The sequence below is a fragment of the Lampetra planeri genome, chromosome 31 (genome assembly GCF_965212315.1).
Source record: "Lampetra planeri chromosome 31, kcLamPlan1.2.h2, whole genome shotgun sequence".
Classification (NCBI taxonomy): Eukaryota; Metazoa; Chordata; class Hyperoartia; order Petromyzontiformes; family Petromyzontidae; genus Lampetra; species Lampetra planeri.
In genome coordinates this window covers 11,143,297-11,165,681 of record NC_136137.1, presented here as the reverse complement: position 1 = coordinate 11,165,681, position 22,385 = coordinate 11,143,297, and the positions used below count along the sequence as shown (strand labels likewise).

The window sequence follows — 22,385 nt, the reverse complement described above, 5'->3', positions numbered from 1 at the left end:
TGGGGTGTGTGGTGTGGTGGGGTGCGTGGTGTGGTGGGGTGTGTGGTTTGGTTCGTGGTGGGGTGGGGTTCGTGGTGGGGTGGGGTCCGTGGTGTGGTGGGGTGCATGGTGGGGTGGTTGGCGTGGTTCGGTGGGGTGGGGTGTGTGGTGGGGTGGGGTGTGTGGTGGGGTGTGTGGTGGGGTGGGGTGCGTGGTGGGGTGTGTGGTGGGGTGGGGTGTGTGGTGTGGTGTGGTGGGGTGCGTGGTGTGGTGGGGTGTGTGGTGTGGTGGAGTGCGTGGTGTGGTGGGGTGTGTGGTGGGGTGCGTGGTGTGGTGTGGTGGGGTGCGTGGTGTGGTGGGGTGCATGGTGGGGTGGGGTGTGTGGTGTGGTGGGGTGCGTGGTGTGGTGGGGTGCGTGGTGGGATGGGGTGCGTGGTGGGGTGGGGTGCGTGGTGTGGTGGGGTGCGTTGTGGGGTGTGTGGTGTGGTGGGGTGCGTGGTGTGGTGGGGTGCATGGTGGGGTTGGGTGTGTGGTGGGGTGGGGTGCGTGGTGGGTTGGGGTGCGTGGTGGGGTGGGGTGCGTGGTGTGGTGGGGTGCGTGGTGGGGTGGGGTGCGTGGTGGGGTGGGGTGCATGGTGGGGTGTGGTGTGTGGTGTGGTGCGTGGTGTGGTGGGGTGCGTGGTGGGGTGGGGTGCGTGGTGCGGTGGGGTGCGTGGTGAGGTGGGGTTCGTGGTGTGGTGGGGTTCGTGGTGGGGTGGAGTGTGTGGTGTGGTGGGGTGTGTGGTGTGGTGGATGTGTGGTGTGGTGGGGTGTGGTGTGTGGTGGGGTGGGGTGTGGTGCGTTGAAGGGGGGGTTTGTGGTGGGGTGCGTGGTGTGGTGGGGTGCATGGTGGGGTGGAGTGTGTGGTGTGGTGCGTGGTGTGGTGGGGTGCGTGGTGGGGTGGGGTGCGTGGTGAGGTGGGGTGCGTGGTGTGGTGGGGTTCGTGGTGGGGTGGAGTGTGTGGTGTGGTGGGGTGTGTGGTGTGGTGGATGTGTGGTGTGGTGGGGTGTGGTGTGTGGTGGGGTGGGGTGTGGTGCGTGGAAGGGGGGGTTTGTGGTGGGGTGCGTGGTGGGGTGGGGTGTGTGGTGAGGTGGGGTGGGTGATGGGGTGTAGTGTGTGGTGGGGGGTGGTGGGGTGGGGAGCGTGGTGTGGTGGGGTGCGTGGTGCGATCGTGGTGTGTTTGGGTTTGTGGTGTGAGTGGGGTTCGTGGTGTGAGGGAGTGCGTGGTGTGGTGATGTGTTGGTGGTGTGTTGGTGGTGTGGTGGTGTGGTTAAAATTGGTGGTGTTGTGGTGCACGTGATGCGGTGAGATTTTGTGGTGGTGGTGGTGGTGGTAGTGCTGATTGTGCTGATGATGATACTGATGGTGCTGATGATGCTGATGATGATGCTGATGATGAAACTGATGATGATACTGATGGTGCTGATGGTGCTGATGATGGTGCTGATGATGATACTGATGATGATACTGACGGTGCTGATGGTGCTGATGATGATACTGATGGTGCTAATGGTGCTGGTGGTAGTGCTGATTGTGCTGATGATGATACTGATGGTGCTGATGGTGCTGATGATGCTGATGATGATGCTAATGATGATCCTGATGGTGCTGATGGTGCTGATGATGGTGCTGATGATGATACTGATGATGATACTGATGGTGCTGATGGTGCTGATGATGGTGCTGATGATGATGCTGATGATGATACTGATGGTGCTGATGATTCGATTCAAGATCCCATTGCGTTGTCTAATCTCGTTTTGGTTACGTGGATGTGGTTGTGATTGTTGCGGTGATTGTTGAAGTTGTAGCTGTGTGGCTGTGTAGCTGTGTGGTTGGGTGGTTGTGTGTTTGTGTGGCTGTGTGGTTGGTTGTGTGGCTGTGTGGCTGTGTGGTTTTGTGTTTGTGTAGCTGTGTGGCTGTGTTGTTGTGTGGCTGTGTGACTGTGTAATTGTGTGTTTGTGTGTTTGTGTGGCTGTGTGGTTGTGTGGTTGTTTGTTTGTGTGGTTGTGTGTTTGTGTGGTTGTGTTTGTGTGACTGTGTGGCTGTGTGGTTGTGTGGTTGTGTGGCTGTGTGTTTGTGTGGTTGTGTGGCTGTGTGGTTGTGTGACTGTGTGGCTGTGTGGTTGTGTGGCTGTGTGGTTGTGTGGTTATGTGACTGTGTGATTGTGTGGTTGTGTGGCTGTGTGGTTGTGTGGCTGTGTGGCTGTGTGGTTGTGTGTTTGTGTGGCTGTGTGTTTGTGTGGTTGTGTGTTTGTGTGGCTGTTTGGTTGTGTTGCTGTGTGTTTGTGTGGTTGTGTGGTTGTGTGGCTGTGTGGTTGTGTGGTTGTGTGACTGTGTGGTTGTGTGGCTGTGTGGCTGTGTGGCAGTGTAGTTGTGTGACTGTGTGGTTGTGTGTTGTGTGTTTGTGTGGTTGTGTGGCTGTGTGGTTGTGTGGCTGTGTGGTTGTGTGGCTGTGTGGTTGTGTGGCTGTGTGTTTGTGTGGTTGTGTGGTTGTGTGGCTGTGTGGTTGAGTGGTTGTGTGTTTGTGTGGTTGTGTGTTTGTGTGGCTGTGTGTTTGTGTGGTTGTGTGGTTGTGTGGCTGTGTGGCTGTGTGGTTCTCTGGCTGTGTGTTTGTGTGGTTGTCTGGCTGTGTGGTTGAGTGGTTGTGTTTGTGTGGTTGTGTTTGTGTGGTTGTGTGGCTGTGTGACTGTGTGACTGTGTGTTTGTGTGGTTGTGTGTTTGTGTGGCTGTGTGGTTGTGTGGTTGTGTGTTTGTGTGTTTGTGTGGTTGTGTTTGTGTTGCTGTGTGGCTGTGTGTTTGTGTGGCTGTGTGGCTGTGTGTCTGTGTGGCTGTGTGGTTGTGTGGTTGTGTGTTTGTGTGGCTGTGTGTTTGTGTGGCTGTGTGTTTGTGTGGTTGTGTGTTTGTGTGGCTGTGTGTTTGTGTGGTTGTGTGTTGTGTGTTTGTGTGTTTGTGTGGTTGTGTGTTTGTGTGGCTGTGTGGCTGTGTGGTTGTGTGGTTGTGTGTTTGTGTGGTTGTGTGGTTGTGTGGCTGTGTGGTTGTGTGGCTGTGTGGTTGTGTTTGTGTGGTTGTGTTTGTGTGGTTGTGTGGCTGTGTGGTTGTGTGTTTGTGTGGTTGTGTGTTTGAGTGGTTGTGTGGCTGTGTGGTTGTGTGGTTGTGTTTGTGTGGCTGTGTGGTTCTCTGGCTGTGTGGCTGTGTGTTTGTTTGGCTGTGTGGTTGTGTGGTTGTGTGTTTGTGTGGTTGTGTGGTTGTGTGGTTGTGTGGTTGTGTGGCTGTGTGTTTGTGTGGTTGTGTGTTTGTGTGGTTGTGTTTGTGTGGTTGTGTTTGTGTGGTTGTGTGTTTGTGTAGTTGTGTGTTTGTGTGTTTGTTTGGTTGTGTGGCTGTGTGGTTGTGTTTGTGTAGTTGTGTGGTTGTGTGGCTGTGTGGTTGTATGTCTGTGTGGCTGTGTGGTTGTGTGGTTGTGTGGCTGTGTGGTTGTGTGACTGTGTGTTTGTGTGGCTGTGTGGTTGTGTGGCTGTGTGGTTGTGTGGTTGTGTGGTTGAGTGGCTGTGTGGTTGTGTGTCTGTGTGGTTGTGTGGTTCTCTGGCTGTGTGGTTGTGTGGCTGTGTGGCTGTGTGGTTGTGTGGCTGTGTGTTTGTGTGGCTGTGTGTTTGTGTGGCTGTGTGACTGTGTCTGTGTGTCTGTGTGTTTGTGTGGTTGTATGGTTGTGTGTTTGTGTGGTTGTGTGTTTGTGCGGTTGCGTGTTTGTGTGTTTGTGTGGCTGTGTGGTTGTGTGGCTGTCTGGCTGTGTGGCAGTGTGATTGTGTGGTTGTGTGGCTGTGTGGCTGTGTGGTTATGTAGCTGTGTGGAAGTGTGGTTGTGTGACTGTGTGGTTGTGTGTTTGCGTGTTTGTGTGGTTGTGTGATTGTGTGGCTGTGTGGTTGTGTGGACGTGTGGTTTGTGTGGTTGTGTGGCTGTGTGGCTGTGCGGCTGTGTGTTTGTGTGGTTGTGTGGCTGTGTGGCTGTGTGTTTGTGTAGTTGTGTTGCTGTGTGGTTGTGTGGCTGTGTGGTTGTGTGGTTTGTGTGGCTGTGTGGTTGTGTGGCTGTGTGGTTGTGTGGTTGTGTGGTTGTGTGGCGGTGTGGTTGTGTGGTTGTGTGGCTGTGTGACTGTGTGGTTGTGTGGCTGTGTGGCAGTGGGGTTGTGTGACTGTGTGGTTGTGTGTTTGCGTGTTTGTGTGGTTGTGTGGTTGTGTGGTTGTGTGGCTGTGTGGTTGTGTGGCTGTGTGGTTGTGTGGTTGTGTGTGTGTGTGGTTGTGTGGCTGTGTGGTTGTGTGTCTGTGTGGCTGTGTGGCTGTGTGGTTGTGTGGTTGTCTGGCTGTGTGGTTGTGTGGTTGTGTGGCTGCGTGTTTGTGTGGTTGTGTGGCTGTGTGGCTGTGTGGTTGTGTGGTTGTGTGTTTGTGTGGCTGTGTGGCTGTGTGGTTGTGTGGTTGTGTGTTTGTGTGGTTGTGTGGCTGTGTGGTTGTGTGGTTGTGTGTCTGTGTGTCTGAGTGGCTGTGTGGCTGTGTGGCTGTGTGGCTGTGTGTTTGTGTGGCTGTGTGGTTGTGTGTTTGTGTGGTTGTGTGGCTGTGTGGTTGTGTGTCTGTGTGGCTGTGTCGTTGTGTGGTTGTGTGGCTGTGTGGCTGTGTGGTTGTCTGGCTGTGTGGTTGTGTGGCTGTGTGGCTGTGTGGTTGTGTGGTTGTGTGTTTGTGTGGTTGTGTGGCTGTGTGGCTGTGTGTCTGTGTGGCTGTGTGTTTGTGTGGTTGTGTAGCTGTGTGGTTGTGTGGTTGTGTGTTTGTATGGTTGTGTGGCTGTGTGGTTGTGTGTCTGTGTGGCTGTGTGGTTGTGTGGTTGTGTGGCTGTGTGGCTGTGTGGCTGTGTGCTTGTCTGGCTGTGTGGTTGTGTGGCTGTGTGGCTGTGTGGCTGTCTGGCTGTGTGGTTGTGTGGTTGTGTGGTTGTGTGTTTGTGTGGTTGTGTGGCTGTGTGGCTGTGTGTTTGTGTGGTTGTGTGGCTGTGTGGTTGTGTGGTTGTGTGGCTGTGTGGCTGTGTGGTTGTGTGGTTGTGTGGCTGTGTGTTTGTGTGGCTGTGTGGTTGTGTGTTTGTGTGGTTGTGTGGCTGTGTGGTTGTGTGTCTGTGTGGCTGTGTGGTTGTGTGGTTGTGTGGCTGTGTGGTTGTCTGGCTGTGTGGTTGTGTGGCTGTGTGGCTGTGTGGCTGTGTGGCTGTCTGGCTGTGTGGTTGTGTGGCTGTGTGTTTGTGTGGTTGTGCTGATCCAATCTCTTCTGTTTGCAGGAACTTAACCTCTGCAGTAGAACGACTACATGAGGTGAGTGCGGTGAGTGTAGTAAGTGTGGTGAGTGTGACGAGTGTGTGTGGTGAGTGTGTGTGGTGAGTGTGTGTGTGTAGTGAGTTGGTTATCTCACTCTGTGACCCACACGTGGGGTTTAGCGGTTAGCGATGCTCTGAACCCATTGACCCGAGTTCGCTTCCCGCTCACGGCCAACATCAGTGACGATTATCTAAACCGGTTCCGGGCCTCCCCTAGGTCGACTCAGCTTCAAATAAGTAGCTGATGCGGTGTGTAAACATCGCCACTGGGGAGACAAAGGCGGTCAGGCGTGGTGCTGGCCACCCACCCCCTCGTGTGCCGTGCCGGCCTTCATCGGTGCTCGCTAACGGCACTTGCCCCAACAGTCTGCTAAGGCTATACGGGGGATCTTTGTCTTTGTGTGGGGAGCGCGTGGGAGGTGATGGAGCCGCAAGTCGCCCTGCGGAGCGCGAGGGACGACTCAAGTACTGCGAGCTAAAGAGCGATCACGTGGGTGACTCACTCACCACACTCACTTACACACACCAACACACACTCACCACACTCACCACAACACACTCACCACACTCACCACAACACACTCACCACACTCACCATCACACACTCACCACGCACTCACCACACTCACCACCACACACTCACCACGCACTCACCACACTCACCACACTCCCCACCACACACTCACCACACTCACCACAACACACTCACCACACTCACCACCACACTCTCACCACACACTCACCACAAACTCACCACCACACACTCACCACACTCACCACCACACACTCACCACACTCACCACACACCAAACATTTACCACGCTGACCACCACTAGACACTTACCACCACACCAAACTCACCATGGACACTCACCCAGAGCCTCACCACACACACCATTCTCACTACATACACTCACTAAGTGGCGGTGACGTCACCACGGCACCTGTGCCAGGCCAGGTGCACTTTGAGGCCGCGTGAATTGTCGAAGGCTCGCTGCTGACAGGAGGTCACGGTACAGACCCAGTAGGTGCCATGTAATGGCTATCTTAGATGACTAGCCCATGCATCAGCTGTGCCAACTTTCTGCGTTTTAGCTGCCTGGTGCTCAGCTCGTTGTTGTGAACGTCGCTCCTCTGCCCTGCGTTGTTTTTGGAGCCAGCTGCCTCCCACTGCTGGTACCGGTCTTCGACACATCCACCGAGCCCCACATTCTCCTCTGCCACGCCCATCTCGCCCCCTCTGTCCGGCCAAACAGAAGCTGCTAGGGCAGGCGGTGGCTGGGCACGCGGGCTACGTGACCCAGTCAACGCAGCCTCGCCTGCCGGAGGAGCTCACCGATAGGAATGTGTCCAGATCTTTCAGGGATTTGTGAGCTCATCACACAATCAAGCCTGCTGGTTAAACCCAGGATGAATCGTAGGCAGGCCAGGGTGAATGTCTCTATCCGGTGCAGATATTCCATTAGGGGGGTTGCACGTTTCACGAGCATAAAGGCAGGGTGTGACTGCGACTGTGGCCGAGAAGAACTTAAACTGAATGTGGAGCGACAGACCAGGTAGCTTCCACACAGCGTTACGGAGCCGATGAAAAGATAATAACGCACAACTGATTCGGAGTGAGACCTCTGCTGTCAAACCGGAGCTGGTCATGAGCACACTGCCCAGGTATGGGCAACTCTCCACTCTCTCCACAACTGCCCCATCACCGATTGGGAGTTGTGGGGGTGAAGTGTTTGATGGCACAAAATAAGAAGGGAGGTGCTACGTTTTGGTGAGGATGAAGGTAAGGCCCCACCTCTTAGCGGCATCCTCCAGGTTCAGCAGCAGCGCCTCCAACTCCTTCTCTGTGTGAGCAGCAATAACCAGGTCATCAGCATACATAACGTGGTTGATCGATAGGGAGCCAACCTTTGACTCACCCGGGCATCGATCAGCCTCCCATTGTATCTGTACCAGATGGAGATCCCTCCGGTATAGCCATGGAAAGCTTCTCAAACTGCGTGGTCAAAGATGATGTTAAATAATGTGGGAGCCAGAGGACACCACCCTCACCACACTCACCACCCTCATCACACTCATCACACACACCACCCACACCACACTCACCACACTCACCACACACACCACCCTCACCACACTCACCACACAGTGCCCCCCCACACAGTGCCCCCCCCCCCCACACTTAAGACCCCAGGATTGGGCTTTCATTGATATTCACCATTGACCGTTTTGCCGTTGTGCAGAATGATTTCGGATCAGAGATCGATCCGAATTTGATTATTGGCGAGGCGTCAAAGAGGGACGCTTGTCGATTGAGCGGATTAGGCGGCGACAATCAAAACGACGACGACGATGGCGACGATGATGTTGATGATGTTGATGATGTTGATGTTGTTGATGTTGTTGATGATGTTGATGATGTTGATGATGTTGATGATGCTGATGATGTTGATGATGTTGATGATGTTGATGATGATGTTGATGATGTTAATGATGTTGATGTTGTTGATGATGTTGATGATGCTGATGATGTTGATGATGTTGATGATGCTGATGATGTTGATGATGTTGATGATGTTGATGATGATGTTGATGATGTTGATGATGTTGATAATGTTGATGATGATGTTGATGATGTTGATGATGTTGATGATGATGATGATGTTGATGATGAGCGCGAAATTGCGGATAAGAGGGCGTACTTGATGATAAGAGTACCACATGTCTGCCCCCCACCCTGCCTACCCTGCCCCCCACCCCGCCCCCCACCCTGCCCCCCACCCCGCCCCCCCTGCCCCCCCCTGCCCCCCACCCCGCCCCCCCCTGCCCCCCCCTGCCCCCCAGGTGTCTGCTCGTCCCCGCTGGGAGGCCGTCTTCGTCTCTCTGGGACCCTCGGGGGTGCTGCGAGTTTACCGCGCTCCCCGAGAAAGCGGCCACAACGCCGCTCCTCACCCTCCTCCTCACCACGACCCTCACCACGACCCTCACCACCACCACCAGCAGCAGCAGGAGGAGCCGCGGCTCATCGCGGCGCTGCCCCTCGCCTCGTGCCTGGCTGACGTCTACTCCAGCGAGACGCGCGGGCAGCACGTGCTGCAGCTGAGCGCCGCCGCACCGGGGCAGCAGCAACAGGGACAGCAGCAACAGGGGCAGCAGCAGCAGCAGAGGCAGCAGCAGCAGGGGCAGCAGCAGGGACAGCAGCAGCAGCGGGGGCAGGGGCAGCAGCAGGGACGGACTCAATATTTATTCCGAGCGACAGACAGATCAGAGATCCTCGCCTGGATCCAAGCCATTCAGGAGCACAGCGGCGAGACGGTGCGTGGGTGTGTGTGGGTGTGTGTGTGTGGGTGCGTGTGTGGGTGCGTGTATGTGTGGGTGAGTGTGAGTGTGTGTGTGGGTGCGTGTGTGGGTGCGTGTATGTGTGGGTGTGTGTGGGTGAGTGTGCGTGGGTGTGTGAGTGTGTGAGTGTGTGTGAGTGTGTGCGTGTGTGTGAGTGTGTGAGTGAGTGTGAGCCATCTATGACCGCCTGTCACAGACGCACACCCCCGCCGCCCCCCCCACACCCCCCCCACACCCGCCCCCTCCGCCCCCGAGCGAGCGAGGGTGACGCGCGTGGCGTGCGCGTGACTCGCAGAGATCGCGGTGCGGCAGCCAGGACGAGGTGGAGGAGGGATCCAGCGAGGATGCGACGAGGAGCAGGTGACGGCGCTGTGGTCACGACGACGACGATGACGGCGATGACGATGACGACAATGATGACGATGACGACGATGATGACGACGATGATGATGACGACAATGATGACGACGACGACGATGATGATGAAGATGATGACGACGATGATGATGACGATGATGACGACGACGATGATAACGATGATGATGACGACGATGATGACGACGACGACGATGATGGTGATGACAATGATGATGACGATGATGATGATGACGATGATGATGACAATGACGATGATGATGACGACGACGATGATGACGATGATGACGACGATGATGATGACGATGATGGTGATGACAATGATGATGACGATGCTGATGATGACGATGATGATGACGACGATGATGATGACGACGACGATGATGACGACGACGATGATGATGACGACGATGATAACGACAATGATGATGACGACAATGATGATGACGACGATGATGACGATGATGATGATGATGACGACGACGATGATGATCACGACGACGACGACGACTATGATGACGATGATGACGACGATGATGATGACGATGATGACGACGACGATGATGATGATGGTGATGACAATGATGATAACGATGACAATGTTGATGATGACGATGATGATGACGACGACGATGATGACGACGATGATGATGACGACGACAATGATGATGACGATGATGGTGATGACAATGGTGACGATGATGATGACGATGACAATGTTGATGATGACGATGTTGATGCCATCGTGGTGCCCTCCCAGCTCCTCCCTGGACAGGGACGCTGTGGCTTCCGTGGGGCTGTTGGGGCGCGCCGAGCGGCAGGGGGGGGTCAACGGGGGAGGGCGGTCCCCCACCCCCACCCCATCCCCCACCCCCTCCCCCACCCCGGACCCCGACAAGGCGGAGCCTGGGAAAGGTACTTGTACAACAACAATTAACAACAACAACAAACAACAACAACAGTAAACACAACTCAGAAGTAATTGGCTGACAACATCTAAAATAACACTATGGAACACAACTTTTATTCCTGGGTACTAAGTGTTATTTCGTAATTGCTCATGCCTAAAGAGTATAGAAAATGGGTATTATTCCCCACAAACATTTATTTTGTGACCAGGACAGTGATATTTAGAAATTTACCTATTTTCAATGAAAAAACGGGCGAATTTGTGTCTTTTCGTTCACATAAAGTCAGAAAAATATATATATATTAATAAAAAGTAACATGGATTTATGCTAAATAATAAAACAATTACGAGAAAAGATTTAGAAGTGAGTAGTTTTTTGAGATTTACGATTATACTGTAAATCACTTTCACGAATCAGCCCCCAAATGTAGTCTCCCATCATGTTCTCGTTATACTGTACTTGGTAGCGGCGTTCAAAGTCCAGTCTATCCTGGTGGAAGCGCTCGCCTTGCTCCTCCGAGTACGCTCCCATGTTCTGCTTGAATAGATCAAGATGAGCATCAAGGATATGGACTTTGAGGGACATCTTACATCCCATTGTGCCGTAGTTCTTCACCAGTCGCAACCAGCTCCACATGGTTTTCGACCTTGTGATTGCCCAGGAAGCCAAGAACCACTGCGACAAAGCTGTTCCAAGCCGCTTTCTCCTTACTAGTGAGCTTCTTGGGGAATTCATTACACTCCAGAATCTTCTTTATCTGTGGTCCGACGAAGACACCGGCTTTGGCCTTTGCCTCACACAGCTTAGGGAAGAAGTCTTGAAGGTACTTGAAGGCTGCCAACTCCTTATTTACAGCTCTGACAAATTGTTTCATAAGGCCCAATTTGATGTGCAGTGGTGGCATCAGCACCTTCCGGGGGTCCACCAGTGGCTCCCACTTGACGCTGTTCCTCCCCACAGAGAACTCGGTCCACTGTGGCCAGTCCCGCCTGTGGTAGTGTGCCTTGGTGTCCCTGCTGTCCCCAAGGCAAGGATAGCAGGGAAACTTGGTAAAACCGCCTTGGAGACCCATCGGGAATGCCACCATTTTGAAGTCTCTGATGACCTCCCAGCCGTACTCATCATACTTCAAGGCGTCCAGCCAGATCTTGATGCTGTTGTAATCCTCTTTGAGGTGCACTGAGTGAGCCAGGGGAAGAGATGGGTACTTGTTACCATTATGGAGCAGCAGAACGGCTTTGAGGCTCCTGGATGAGCTGTCAATGAAGAGGCGCCACTCATTCTGGTTACAGGCAATTCCGATTGCCTCGAACAGACTGGTCACATTTGTGGCAGAAGCAGAGCCCATCTTGATGGGTGAAGAAGCTGCAAAAAGGTTGGTGACGCTTCCTCTGATCTGCGACTTGCACACTTTCATCCAACAAGTTCCACTGCTTGAGCTGAGACGTCAAAAGCTCTCTGATCAAGTCGTTGAGGTCTTTTTGGTTGGGGTAGTATGGGTTTCTCTCCTCAGCTCCACCTCTGAAATTGTCATCTGGATCTACAACGTCTTCCTCGCTCTCTGACTTGCTGCTCTCTTCTAAAGACGGCTGCTCTCTCTCCGGAGGAGTGGGTACGGGGAGCTCATGACAGGCATGCCGAAATATGCCTTGCAGGCCTCACACATCTTAGCAGATGCTTCCACAGAGTACTTTTTCGCCCTTGTCTTGATAAATTGGTCACAGACATCACAAAATCCGTCTGCCAGATGCTTGCAGCCTCTTGATGCCCTCTCAGAAAAATGCAGATATGTATCCACTTAGGCAGCTGGAACGAAACTGAACTGGTGGGTTTAAGGCCCCTGTATTTATACTACTATTTACATTACTGGAAAGTTCTAGAATGTTATAGAAGTTACTCCAAGTTTACTCAGCACTGAATCTATCTGGAATGTTCTGGAAATAGGTACATTTCAAAATATCACTGTCCTGGTCACAAAAGCAAAGTTTGTGGGGAATAAGAGCCATTTGCTGTACTTTTGAGGCATAAGCAATTAGGAAATAACACTTACTACCCAGGGACAAAAACATTTTGTTACACAGTATATAAGAAACGCCACAGTGGCAGCACCCTGCTGTTAACCAGTCCCTTGTCTCTACTCAACTAAACTTTTATTTTATTTTTTATTTTATTTTGCCAGGTAAGAGCCGCCAAGCTATACGGCTCGTTTTTCAGAAGCGACCTGAACTGGGTCACAAATGATACCTGCACAATGAAATGGCTCATCATCATCATCGTCGTCGTCGTCGTCACGTGGACATTTATAGCAGCAGCCAACTACTCTGAGCGCGTAGCGACGTCGATTCTAAATGTGGAGCGGGGGGGGTGGGGACCCGGAGGGCCCCGGAGACAAATCCACGCGACCACGGGGAGAGAACCCACGACCTCCTGTAAACCAGGCGAGGTAGTTAACATCTCCTAGCCACCGTGATGATGATGATGAGAAAGACGCAAACTCCAAATATACAGCAGCAGCAGGCGTCAGGGTTGGGATCGGACCCACGACCTCCTGTATACCAGGCGAGGTAGTTAACATCTGCTAGCCACCGTGATGATGATGAGAGAGAAACACTACAATCTCCAAATATACAGCAGCAGGCGTCAGGGTCGGGATCGAACCCACGACCTCCTGTAAACCAGGCGAGGTAGTTAACATCTCCTAGCCACCGAGGCACCCCTCAGTGTGACCCCAGGGGGAGGCGTGGCGGGGGGTGATGGGCGAGGTGAGCGGCCCGCGTCTCGCCCGGAGGGCCCTGGGGGACAGAGGAGGCCCTCCCGCGTCTCCGCGAGGTCTCGCCGGACGGGGTGGGGGGCGCCTCTGAGGGCCACGTGAAGTTGACGGGGCGAGGGGGGAGGGTCCGCGCTCTGCGGTGGTTGCGGAGCCTCAGAGGTTGGGGGAAGTAGCCCAACCCCCCCCCCCCCATAGGAGTGGGGGGGTTGAGCGATCGGCAGCACGATTCGTCTGGGTTTGATCCCTGGCAATGGCCTTAAACGAGTAACCCCGGTGCGTCGTGTCTGAACGTCGCCACTGGGGAGACAAAGGCGGCCGGGCGCGGTGTCGACCACCCACCCCGGGACACGTGCCGTGCCGGCTTTCAAAGGTGCTGCTCGCTAACAGCACTTGGCCCAACAGTCTGTTCAGGCTATACGGGTGGTCTTTGTCTCTGTGTGTGTGTGCGTGCAGAGAGGGGCCCGTGGAAGGGAATCTCTCAGATCATCCGCAGGCCGTTTGGGGGCCGCTCGCCCCCCGAGACTCGCCGCGTGTTTGGGGTGCGGCTTGAGGACTGCGCCCCCTCGCTCACACACACGGTGAGGACCCCCCCCCACCTGAGTCTCTGTGTCTCTCTGTGTGTCTCTGTCTCGCTGTGTCTCTCCCTGCGTCTCTGTGTCTCTCTCTCTGTGTCTCTGTGTCTCTGTGTCTCTCTCTGCGTCTCTCTGTGTCTCTCTATGTGTCTCTCTCGCTGTGTCTCTTTGTGTCGCTCTGTCTCTCTGTGTCTCTGTGTCTCTCTGTGTCTCTCTGTCTGTCTCTCTGTGTCTCTCTGTGTCTCTCTATCTCTATCTGTGTCTCTCTGTGTCTCTCTGTCTCTCTGTGTCTCTCTGTGTCTCTCTGTGTGTCTCTCTCTGCGTCTCTCTGTCTGTCTCTCTGTGTCTCTCTGTCTCTCTCTGTGTCTCTCTGTCTCTCTCTGTGTCTCTCTGTATCTCTGTGTCTCTCTGTGTCTCTCTGTGTCTCTCTCTGTCTCTCTGTGTCTCTCTGTGTCTCTCTCTGTCTCTCTCTGTGTCTCTCTCTGTCTCTCTCTGTGTCTCTCTGTCTCTCTGTGTCTCTCTCTGTCTCTCTGTGTCTTTCTCTGTATCTCTGTGTCTCTCTCTGTCTCTCTGTGTGTCTCTCTGTCTATCTCTGTCTCTCTGTGTGTCTCTCTCTGTGTCTCTCTCTGTGTCTCTGTTACTCTGTCTTTCTATCTATCTGTGTCTCTGTATCTGTGCGTGACCCCGTGTGTGTGACCTCGCGTGTGTGACCCCGCGTGCGCGCGCGCGCGCCCCAGCTGGTGCCGCGCGTGCTGGAGCTCTTCTGCGAGCTGGTGGAGCGCCACGGGCTGGGCTCGCGGGGCATCTACCGCGTGCCGGGCCGCGTGTCCCACGTGACGGCGCTGCAGCAGGAGCTGACGCGCTGCGGCGGGGAGGTCGACACCGCAGAGCAGGTGCGGGACGACTCGGGGCGGGGGGGGGCAGAGAGAAACACGGGGACACGGGACAGAGAGAGAGTCCACGGAGCAGATGTGGGACAGGGGGACACGGAGACAGACAGAGACTCAGACTGCACAGGGCAGGTGTGGGATACGGAGAGACAGCGAGAGAGGGAGGCTTTTTGGCTTTTAAAATCCGTGTTGATTCTCACGAGAAGCAACACGCCGTGGCTACTGCACAATGTAAACAAATCATCTTGTGCAAAATAGTCTGCACATGAAGCATGTACAAGAGAGGGTGGGGGGGTGAGAGGGTGGAGGATGGGGGGAGGGTGAGAGGGTGGGGGGAGTGAGAGGGTGGGAGGGTGAGAGGGTGGGGGGAGAGTGGGAGGGTGGGGGGAGGGTGAGAGGGTGGGAGAGTGAGGGGGTGGGGGAGTGAGAGGGTGAGAGGGTGGGGGAGTGAGAGGGTGGGGGGAGGGTGAGAGGGTGGGGAAGGTGATAGGGTGGGGGGAGGGTGAGTGAGAGGGTGGGAGGGTGAGAGGGTGGGGGGAGTGAAAGGGTGGGAGAGTGAGAGGGTGGGAGAGTGAGAGGGTGGGGGTGAGAGGGTGGGGGGAGGGTGGGAGGGTGAGAGGGTGGGAGGGTGAGGGGGTGGGGGTGAGAGGGTGGGAGGGTGAGAGGGTGTGGGGAGTGAGAGGGTGGGGGGAGTGAGAGGGTGGGGGGAGTGAGAGGGTGGGGGGAGAGTGAGAGGGTGGGGAGAGTGAGAGGGTGGGGGGAGTGAGAGGGTGGGGGGAGAGTGAGAGGGTGGGGGGAGGGTGAGAGGGTGGGGGGAGGGTGGGAGGGTGAGAGGGTGGGAGGGTGAGGGGGTGGGGGTGAGAGGGTGGGAGGGTGAGAGGGTGTGGGGAGTGAGAGGGTGGGGGGAGTGAGAGGGTGGGGGGAGTGAGAGGGTGGGGGGAGTGAGAGGGTGGGGGGAGAGTGAGAGGGTGGGGGGAGGGTGAGAGGGTGGGGGGAGTGAGAGGGTGGGGGGAGAGTGAGAGGGTGGGGGGAGGGTGAGAGGGTGGGGGGAGTGAGAGGGTGGGGGGTGAGAGGGGGGAGTGAGAGGTCTCTGTGTGGGTGCGCGTCAGAGGTGGCATGACCCCAACGTGGTGAGCTCCCTGCTCAAGTCCTTCCTGCAGAAGCTGCCAGACGCCTTGCTCACTGAAGGTACACTCACCATCACTCACCATCACTCACCATCACTCACTCACCATCACTCACCATCACTCACCATCACTCACCATCACTCACTCACCATCACTCACCATCACTCACTCACCATCACTCACCATCACTCACCATCACTCACTCACCATCACTCACCATCACTCACCATCACTCACTCACCATCACTCACCATCACTCACTCACCATCACTCACCATCACTCACCATCACTCACTCACCATCACTCACCATCACTCACTCACCATCACTCACCATCACTCACTCACTCACCATCACTCACTCACCATCACTCACCATCACTCACCATCACTCACTCACCATCACTCACCATCACTCACCATCACTCACTCACCATCACTTACCATCACTCACTCACCATCACTTACTCACTCACCATCACTCACCATCACTCACTCACCATCACTCACCATCACTCACTCACCATCACTCACTCACCATCACTCACTCACCATCACTTACCATCACTCACTCACCATCACTTACTCACTCACCATCACTCACCATCAATCACTCACCATCACTCACCATCACTCACTCACCATCACTCACCATCACTCACTCACCATCACTAACTCTCACGTACACGCTCACTCACTCTCCCACACTCACTCACCCTAACTCTCACACTCTCACTCACACTCACTCAGACTCTCACTCACACTCTTACTCTCACTCACACTCACTCACACTCTCACTCACACTCTCACTCACACTCTCACTCACTCACACTCTCACTCACTCTCTACAACACAGGGAGATAGCATACAGACTGCACACCGTCAAAAACACAAAGACAAAGATCCCACGTGTAGCCTTAACAGACTTTTGGGGCAAGTGCTGTTAGCGAGCACATATAAAGGTCAGAACGGTATACGAGGGGGTGGGTGGCCAGCACCACACCCGACCGCCTTTGTCTCCCGAGTGGCGATGTTTACACACCGCACCAGGTACTCATTTCAGGCTGAGTCGACCTAGGAGAGGCCCAGTGACCGGTTCGTATTATCGTCACTGGGTGTTGGTGGCCGTGAGCGAGAATCGAAGTCGGGTCGCCGGGTTCATAGCGCACACAGCACAACGCACACTCTCACACGCTCACACTCGCACTCTCACACTCTCTCACTCACTCACTCTCATACTCACACTCACTCATACACACTCACACTCTCACACGCTCACACTCGCACTCTCACACTCTCTCACTCACTCACTCTCATACTCACACTCACTCATACACACTCACACTCTCACACTCTCTCACTCGCACTCTCACACTCTCTCACTCACACTCTCACACTCACACTCTCACACTCACACTCTCACACTCTCTCACTCACACTCTCACACTCTCTCACTCACACTCTCACACTCACACTCTCACACTCACACTCTCACACTCACTCACACTCTCACTCACTCTCACACTCTCACTCACTCTCACACTCTCACACTCACTCTCACACCCTCACACTCACTCTCTCACTCTCTCACTCACTCTCTCACTCACTCTCTCACTCTCACTCTTACACTCTCACACTCACACTCTCACACTCACACTCACTCACTCACACACTCACACACTCACTCACACACACTCACACTCTCTCACTCGCACACTCGCACTCTCACACTCTCTCACTCTCAAACTCACACTCTCACACTCACTCACACACTCACACTCTCACACTCTCTCACTCACTCTCACACTCACACTCTCACACTCACTCACACACTCTAACACTCACTCTCACACTCTCACACTCACTCTCACACTATCTCACTCTCACACTCTCTCACTCTCACACTCTCTCACTCTCACACCCTCACTCTCTCACACTCACTCTCTCACACTCACTCTCACACTCTCTCACTCTCTCACACTCACTCTCACTCACTCTCTCACACTCACTCTCACTCACTCTCTCACACTCACTCTCACTCACTCTCTCACACTCACTTTCACTCACTCTCTCACACTCACTTTCACTCACTCTCTCACACTCACTCACACTCACTCACACTCACTCACACACTCACACGCTCCTCGGTCTCACGCACTCTGCAGAACAGAGGCAGGGGGGTCGTACAAACTCCACGTGGAGAGGCGCCCCATTCGGTGATTGAACCCAGGCTTGAGTGCCGCGAGTCGCGAGTGCCACCGCTACGCTGTGGCCACCCTGCCGCCGCCTGGTGGTGATGTGGGACGTACATGCCTGTCAACCCCTTGTCAGGGGCCTACCTTTTTACAGACTAATTCAGACCGTATTGGTCACCCCGTGCCCCTTATAAGTCTCAACGTTCATCCTGCAAAGTCCCATCACAAGGTCGAGAAACACAAACAAACACACGATTTCTTTTTACTAAACGTGTGCCCGTATTGAGACGGCTGTACGCCGCGTGGACGTGAACACTCGCTGTCCCTGCACAAGAACACGAGGCGAACCGCACGGCTTGACAGACCTCGGCACGTGCGTTGAACTTCGTTCGTACCGGAACGCAGCCCGCCGCGCTAATCCGAGTTGCGGGTGCAAAGGACAATCAAACTGAACACGCAAAGTGGTTCTAAAGAAATGCGTTTGTCAGTCTAGACGACGACGAAGATGATTAAACATTTCACCGAGCTCCAGTGGTCTCGTCACGTCGGAAGGCAGAGCGTTCCAGACGGCCCCGCGCGACGATGCGGTGTTTCCGTCTTCGTTCGACGGGCAGCCCGGGGGAGCCGCTGTCGCTGCGAGGTCGACCCCGGGGGTGGCGTGATTCATGGTCGATGCTTCACTTGACATGGTGACGGGCGAGGTGTTGACGACGATGTCGCTGCCCCCCGCTAGGCAAGTACAAGGCCCTCATCGAGGCGAACCAGAGGGCGCAGCCAGCGGAGAGACTGCGCGCCCTGCGGCAGCGGGTGAGGGGGCGCACACTGCTGACGATCGGGGTGACGACGACGATGACGACGATCAGGGTGACGATGATGACGATCAGGGTGATGATGATGACGACGATGACGACGATGACGACGATCGGGGTGACGATGACGACGATCGGGGTGACGATGACGACGACGATCAGGGTGACGATGATGACAATGACGATCAGGGTGACGATGATGACGATCAGGGTGATGATGATGACGACGATGACGACGATCGGGGTGACGATGACGACGATCGGGGTGACGATGACGACGATCGGGGTGACGATGACGACGACGATCAGGGTGACGATGATGACAATGACGATCAGGGTGACGATGATGACAATGACGATCAGGGTGACGATGATGACAATAACGATCAGGGTGACGGTGCTGCTGCTGCTGCTGCTGCTGTTCACTCCTGCACTATGCCTCTGTGAGTCGGCGCATGAAGAGGGCTCTCCTTCACATAGTGTGCTTGCCCAGAGGTAACGAGCATCTGCAGCGATGAGTTCCAGTGAGGGTGAAGCCGCTTGCCTCCGTTTCACCGCTGCCACAGGCACGAGCGGCAATGCCGCAGCAGAAGCGGCCAATTAGCGGTGAGGGGCCAATTAGCGGTGAGGGGCCAATTAGCGGTGAGAAGCTGGCGCGACCAACAATTGCCGAAGCTCTGCGGCCCTCTATGTATCAAACGTTTTCAGCCAATTAATGAAACGTGTATAGGTGTGCGAGGAAAACCGGGGCACTCGGAGAAAATCCGCGCATACGAGGGGGCAACGCTGTATCCCCGTGCAGATGGAAGAGGTTGGATGTCCGCGTTGTTTTGCTGTGCCGCCTTCTCCTGGCGAGCCAGGGTACGCGGGGGACGCAGTCTCGCAGCCCATCTGTGTGTGATCCACCAACCCTTGCTCGATTATGCAGGCCACGTGCGTAGCCACTACTGCCCGGCTAACAAACACCGACGGTAACAGCAACAATAACGGCGACACATTCAGCTGTGCGATGCCGGTGGGTTTAGGCGAGGCTGGGAGCATTGTACATCCGTCGGTGAACGGAACTAGAGGGGGAAAAAATAAAACTAAAAACAACTTCATGGGTACCGAGGCTCCCACGGGGACCACGCGTTAGGGGCTGCGCGCGTGGCAGTTTTGGCGTCGGCTATCGCAGAGTGCGGGCGGTGGTGTCGCCAGGGTTGTCTGTGGTGAGTAACAACGCCTCTAAAAACAACGGTGGCGCCTTCGCCTCCGCAAGTAAAAGATTTCGGCGGTGAGTGGCACACCCCCACCCACCCCGCAACTTGCAGACGTCTCGCAACGGGAAAGTGGTTCAATTGTATCTGTTGTGCATGCTGCTGCTATGCACCCAGACTGGCACGCTCCTACGCCTTGTCGCTTACCATCGTGCGATTTGTTTAACCTGGCTTGCGCTTTGCACGGCTGCCATGTTTGTTGTGTTGTTTGTTGGTGAAACGTTCTTACCCCGCGCCCCGACTGGACCATCTGTGTAGAAATAGCTTCATAGCTGATCGGATTTCTCCTGCAGTATAAATACATATTCAGATTCTGATCGTTCATGTTGTTTACCACATCGCTGATGAAGGAGCTGCTGCTGCTGTTGTTGTTGTTGCTGCCGAAGCTTGTTAAGTTGTTGTCGTTGTTGTTGATGCTTTGAACATCGCCGTTTGTTCTCCTTGTTGATGTTACGTCGTTGGCATTGCTGAGGACTGTGTCGACCTTTCTCTGTGTATTTGAGTAGTCGCTGATGAGCGTTGTGATTGCCGCAATTGACGAGCGTTTTTGTTGATGGTTTTCTATCATCGACCTTGTTGTTGTTGTCCTTGTTGTTGTTACGATGTAGGTGCAGGAGATGCCCGGCCACCACTACCACACGCTCAGGTTCCTGGCGAGACACCTGCAGAAGGTGGCGCAGCACGCACAGCACAACAAGGTGAGCCGCGCTGAAGGCAAAGCCCTCCCCCCCCCCCCCCGTGTAGCCTTAACAGACTGTGTGTGTGATGTGTGTGATGTGTGTGTGATGTGTGTGCGTGTGTGATGTGTGTGTATGATGTGTGTGATGTGTGTGTGATGTGTGTGTGATGTGTGCATGATGTGTGTGTGATGTGTGTGTGATGTGTGCATGATGTGTGTGCGTGTGTATATGATGTGTGTGTGATGTGTGTGTGATGTGCATGCGTGTTAGATAGACGCACACAACTTGGTGATCTTAAGGCTATACGTGGGATCTAAGTGTGCATGTGCTGTGCGTGTGTCATCTTTGTGTATGTGATGTGTGTGATGTGCGTGTGAGTGTGAGCGCGTGTGATGTGTGTGAGCACGTGTGATGCGTGTGTGTGTGATGCGTGTGTGTGAAGTGTCTGTGTGTGTGTGATGCGTGTGTGTGTGTGTGATGCGTGTGTGTGTGATGCATGTGTGTGTGTGGTGCGTGTTAGATGGACGCACACAACCTGGCGATCGTGTTCGGCCAGACCGTCCTGCGCCCTCCGTGCGGCTCCCTCACCAAGCTCATGGCCAACATGGCCGAGCACAACCGCCTCGTGGAGTCGCTCATACGACACGTTCGTCACCCCCCACTTACCCATTTTATCTCGTCACCCGGTCACCCGGTTACCCCTGCAACCCATTACCTCGTTTACCAGCTGTCCCGTTATCGCATTACTCCCGATATCGTTTGCCGGGCTATACCCTGTCACCTCGTGACCCCATTACGCATGCAGCTGAGACGGGGGTCGCTCACCGCTCACGACAAACGCCAATTAAATAAATTAACTCCGAGCGCTTCCCCCCCCTTCCCCTGCACCCCCCCCCCCGTCTCCTCTCCACCTCCGCCACAGTGCGACTGGTTCTTTTCAGAGAACTCCGATCTTCCGGTGAGTACCACGCTGCGCGCGCGATTGTGTGTATGTGATGTGCGCGCGCGATTGTGCGTAATAATGTGTATGCGAGTGCGCGTGTATGCGATTGTGCATCTGTACTTATGATTGTAATTGTTCATGCACATCTGGATTGTAGTGTTGCTAGATTAGCGCTACGACACGGCCATTGTGAACCTCATAAGACAGTTTAACACGTAGTAGGCTTTCGCGACCAATGTCATCCATACCACTGCTTTTTCTTTGGGTTAGATCGCGTAAATATGTGAATTTCGTTAAACGCTACCCCTCTACCTACATCTACCCCTGTTTAAGGAACGAAACAGGAGGACTTCTCCACAAATCTTGATGTCGCCTGATGAAGCTGGTTGTAATTACTCGCGAAAAGTCGTATTCAAGATTGTAAATGTCGTGGCTTGGCTCTCCACCGGTGTGCTGTACTAGTGACGGATTGGCACGTTCTGTTTACGTGACAACCCTGACTAGTCGGCTGTGTTGGATGTTGGCGGCTTTAACGAGTCGTAAGACACTTTGCAAATTGTACGCAATTTCAGCACCGTGGACAGCGCCACCAGCAGCACCTCTCGTGACATTACTGAATAAGGTCCGCAGACAGCTCCGGGCTGTTCACGTGAACACCGGTCCACCACACTGTGTGGTGGCTCAGACTAAAACGGTCAGCGTCTGGCTGAGACCGAGTCCTCAACACGGGTGGAGGAGGAATCAACGAGTGAGGTCCGCAGCAGCAACAGCAGCAGCAGCAGTGGTAGCAGCTACAGAAGAGTGATAGGGAGACGAACCAACCGCTGTTGAGCGAGTGAGTGGAGTTAAACGGTGAGCTGGCGATTAATTTAAGGGGGCCCCCTTAATAACAAAATAAAAATCGCCACCCCCCCCCCCCCCCAGATCGGCCTCTGGCTACAACGCTTGCTCACCACATCCCCCCCCGCGCCTCCCGTCTCCCCGCCCCCAGACACCGGATGACGAAGCGAAGGTGGCGGGCGAGGTGAAGGAGGAGGCGGGCGAGGTGAAGGAGGCGGCGGGCGAGGAAGGGAAAGAGGTCCTGGCGTCTCACGCGGAGTTCCCGGACGGCATCCCGGGCACCGAGGGGATCACCGACAGCGGCTCGGGTGAGGCGTGACGAC

General features: G+C 54.7%; 1 protein-coding gene across 1 annotated transcript in view; it reads left to right on the top strand.

Annotated features, from left to right (window-relative positions):
- LOC144729027 (uncharacterized) overlaps window positions 1-22,385 on the top strand; it is a 46,783-nt gene that overhangs the window by 17,999 nt on the left and 6,399 nt on the right. Inside the window, exons 6-18 of the mRNA XM_078608859.1 lie at window positions 5,321-5,354; window positions 5,766-5,846; window positions 8,201-8,671; window positions 8,991-9,055; window positions 9,831-9,985; window positions 13,205-13,329; window positions 14,061-14,216; window positions 15,323-15,401; window positions 18,268-18,341; window positions 20,208-20,297; window positions 20,800-20,925; window positions 21,202-21,237; window positions 22,214-22,370. Coding sequence (XP_078464985.1) covers window positions 5,321-5,354; window positions 5,766-5,846; window positions 8,201-8,671; window positions 8,991-9,055; window positions 9,831-9,985; window positions 13,205-13,329; window positions 14,061-14,216; window positions 15,323-15,401; window positions 18,268-18,341; window positions 20,208-20,297; window positions 20,800-20,925; window positions 21,202-21,237; window positions 22,214-22,370 — 1,649 coding nt within the window. The remainder of the gene's footprint in view (window positions 1-5,320; window positions 5,355-5,765; window positions 5,847-8,200; window positions 8,672-8,990; window positions 9,056-9,830; window positions 9,986-13,204; window positions 13,330-14,060; window positions 14,217-15,322; window positions 15,402-18,267; window positions 18,342-20,207; window positions 20,298-20,799; window positions 20,926-21,201; window positions 21,238-22,213; window positions 22,371-22,385) is intronic.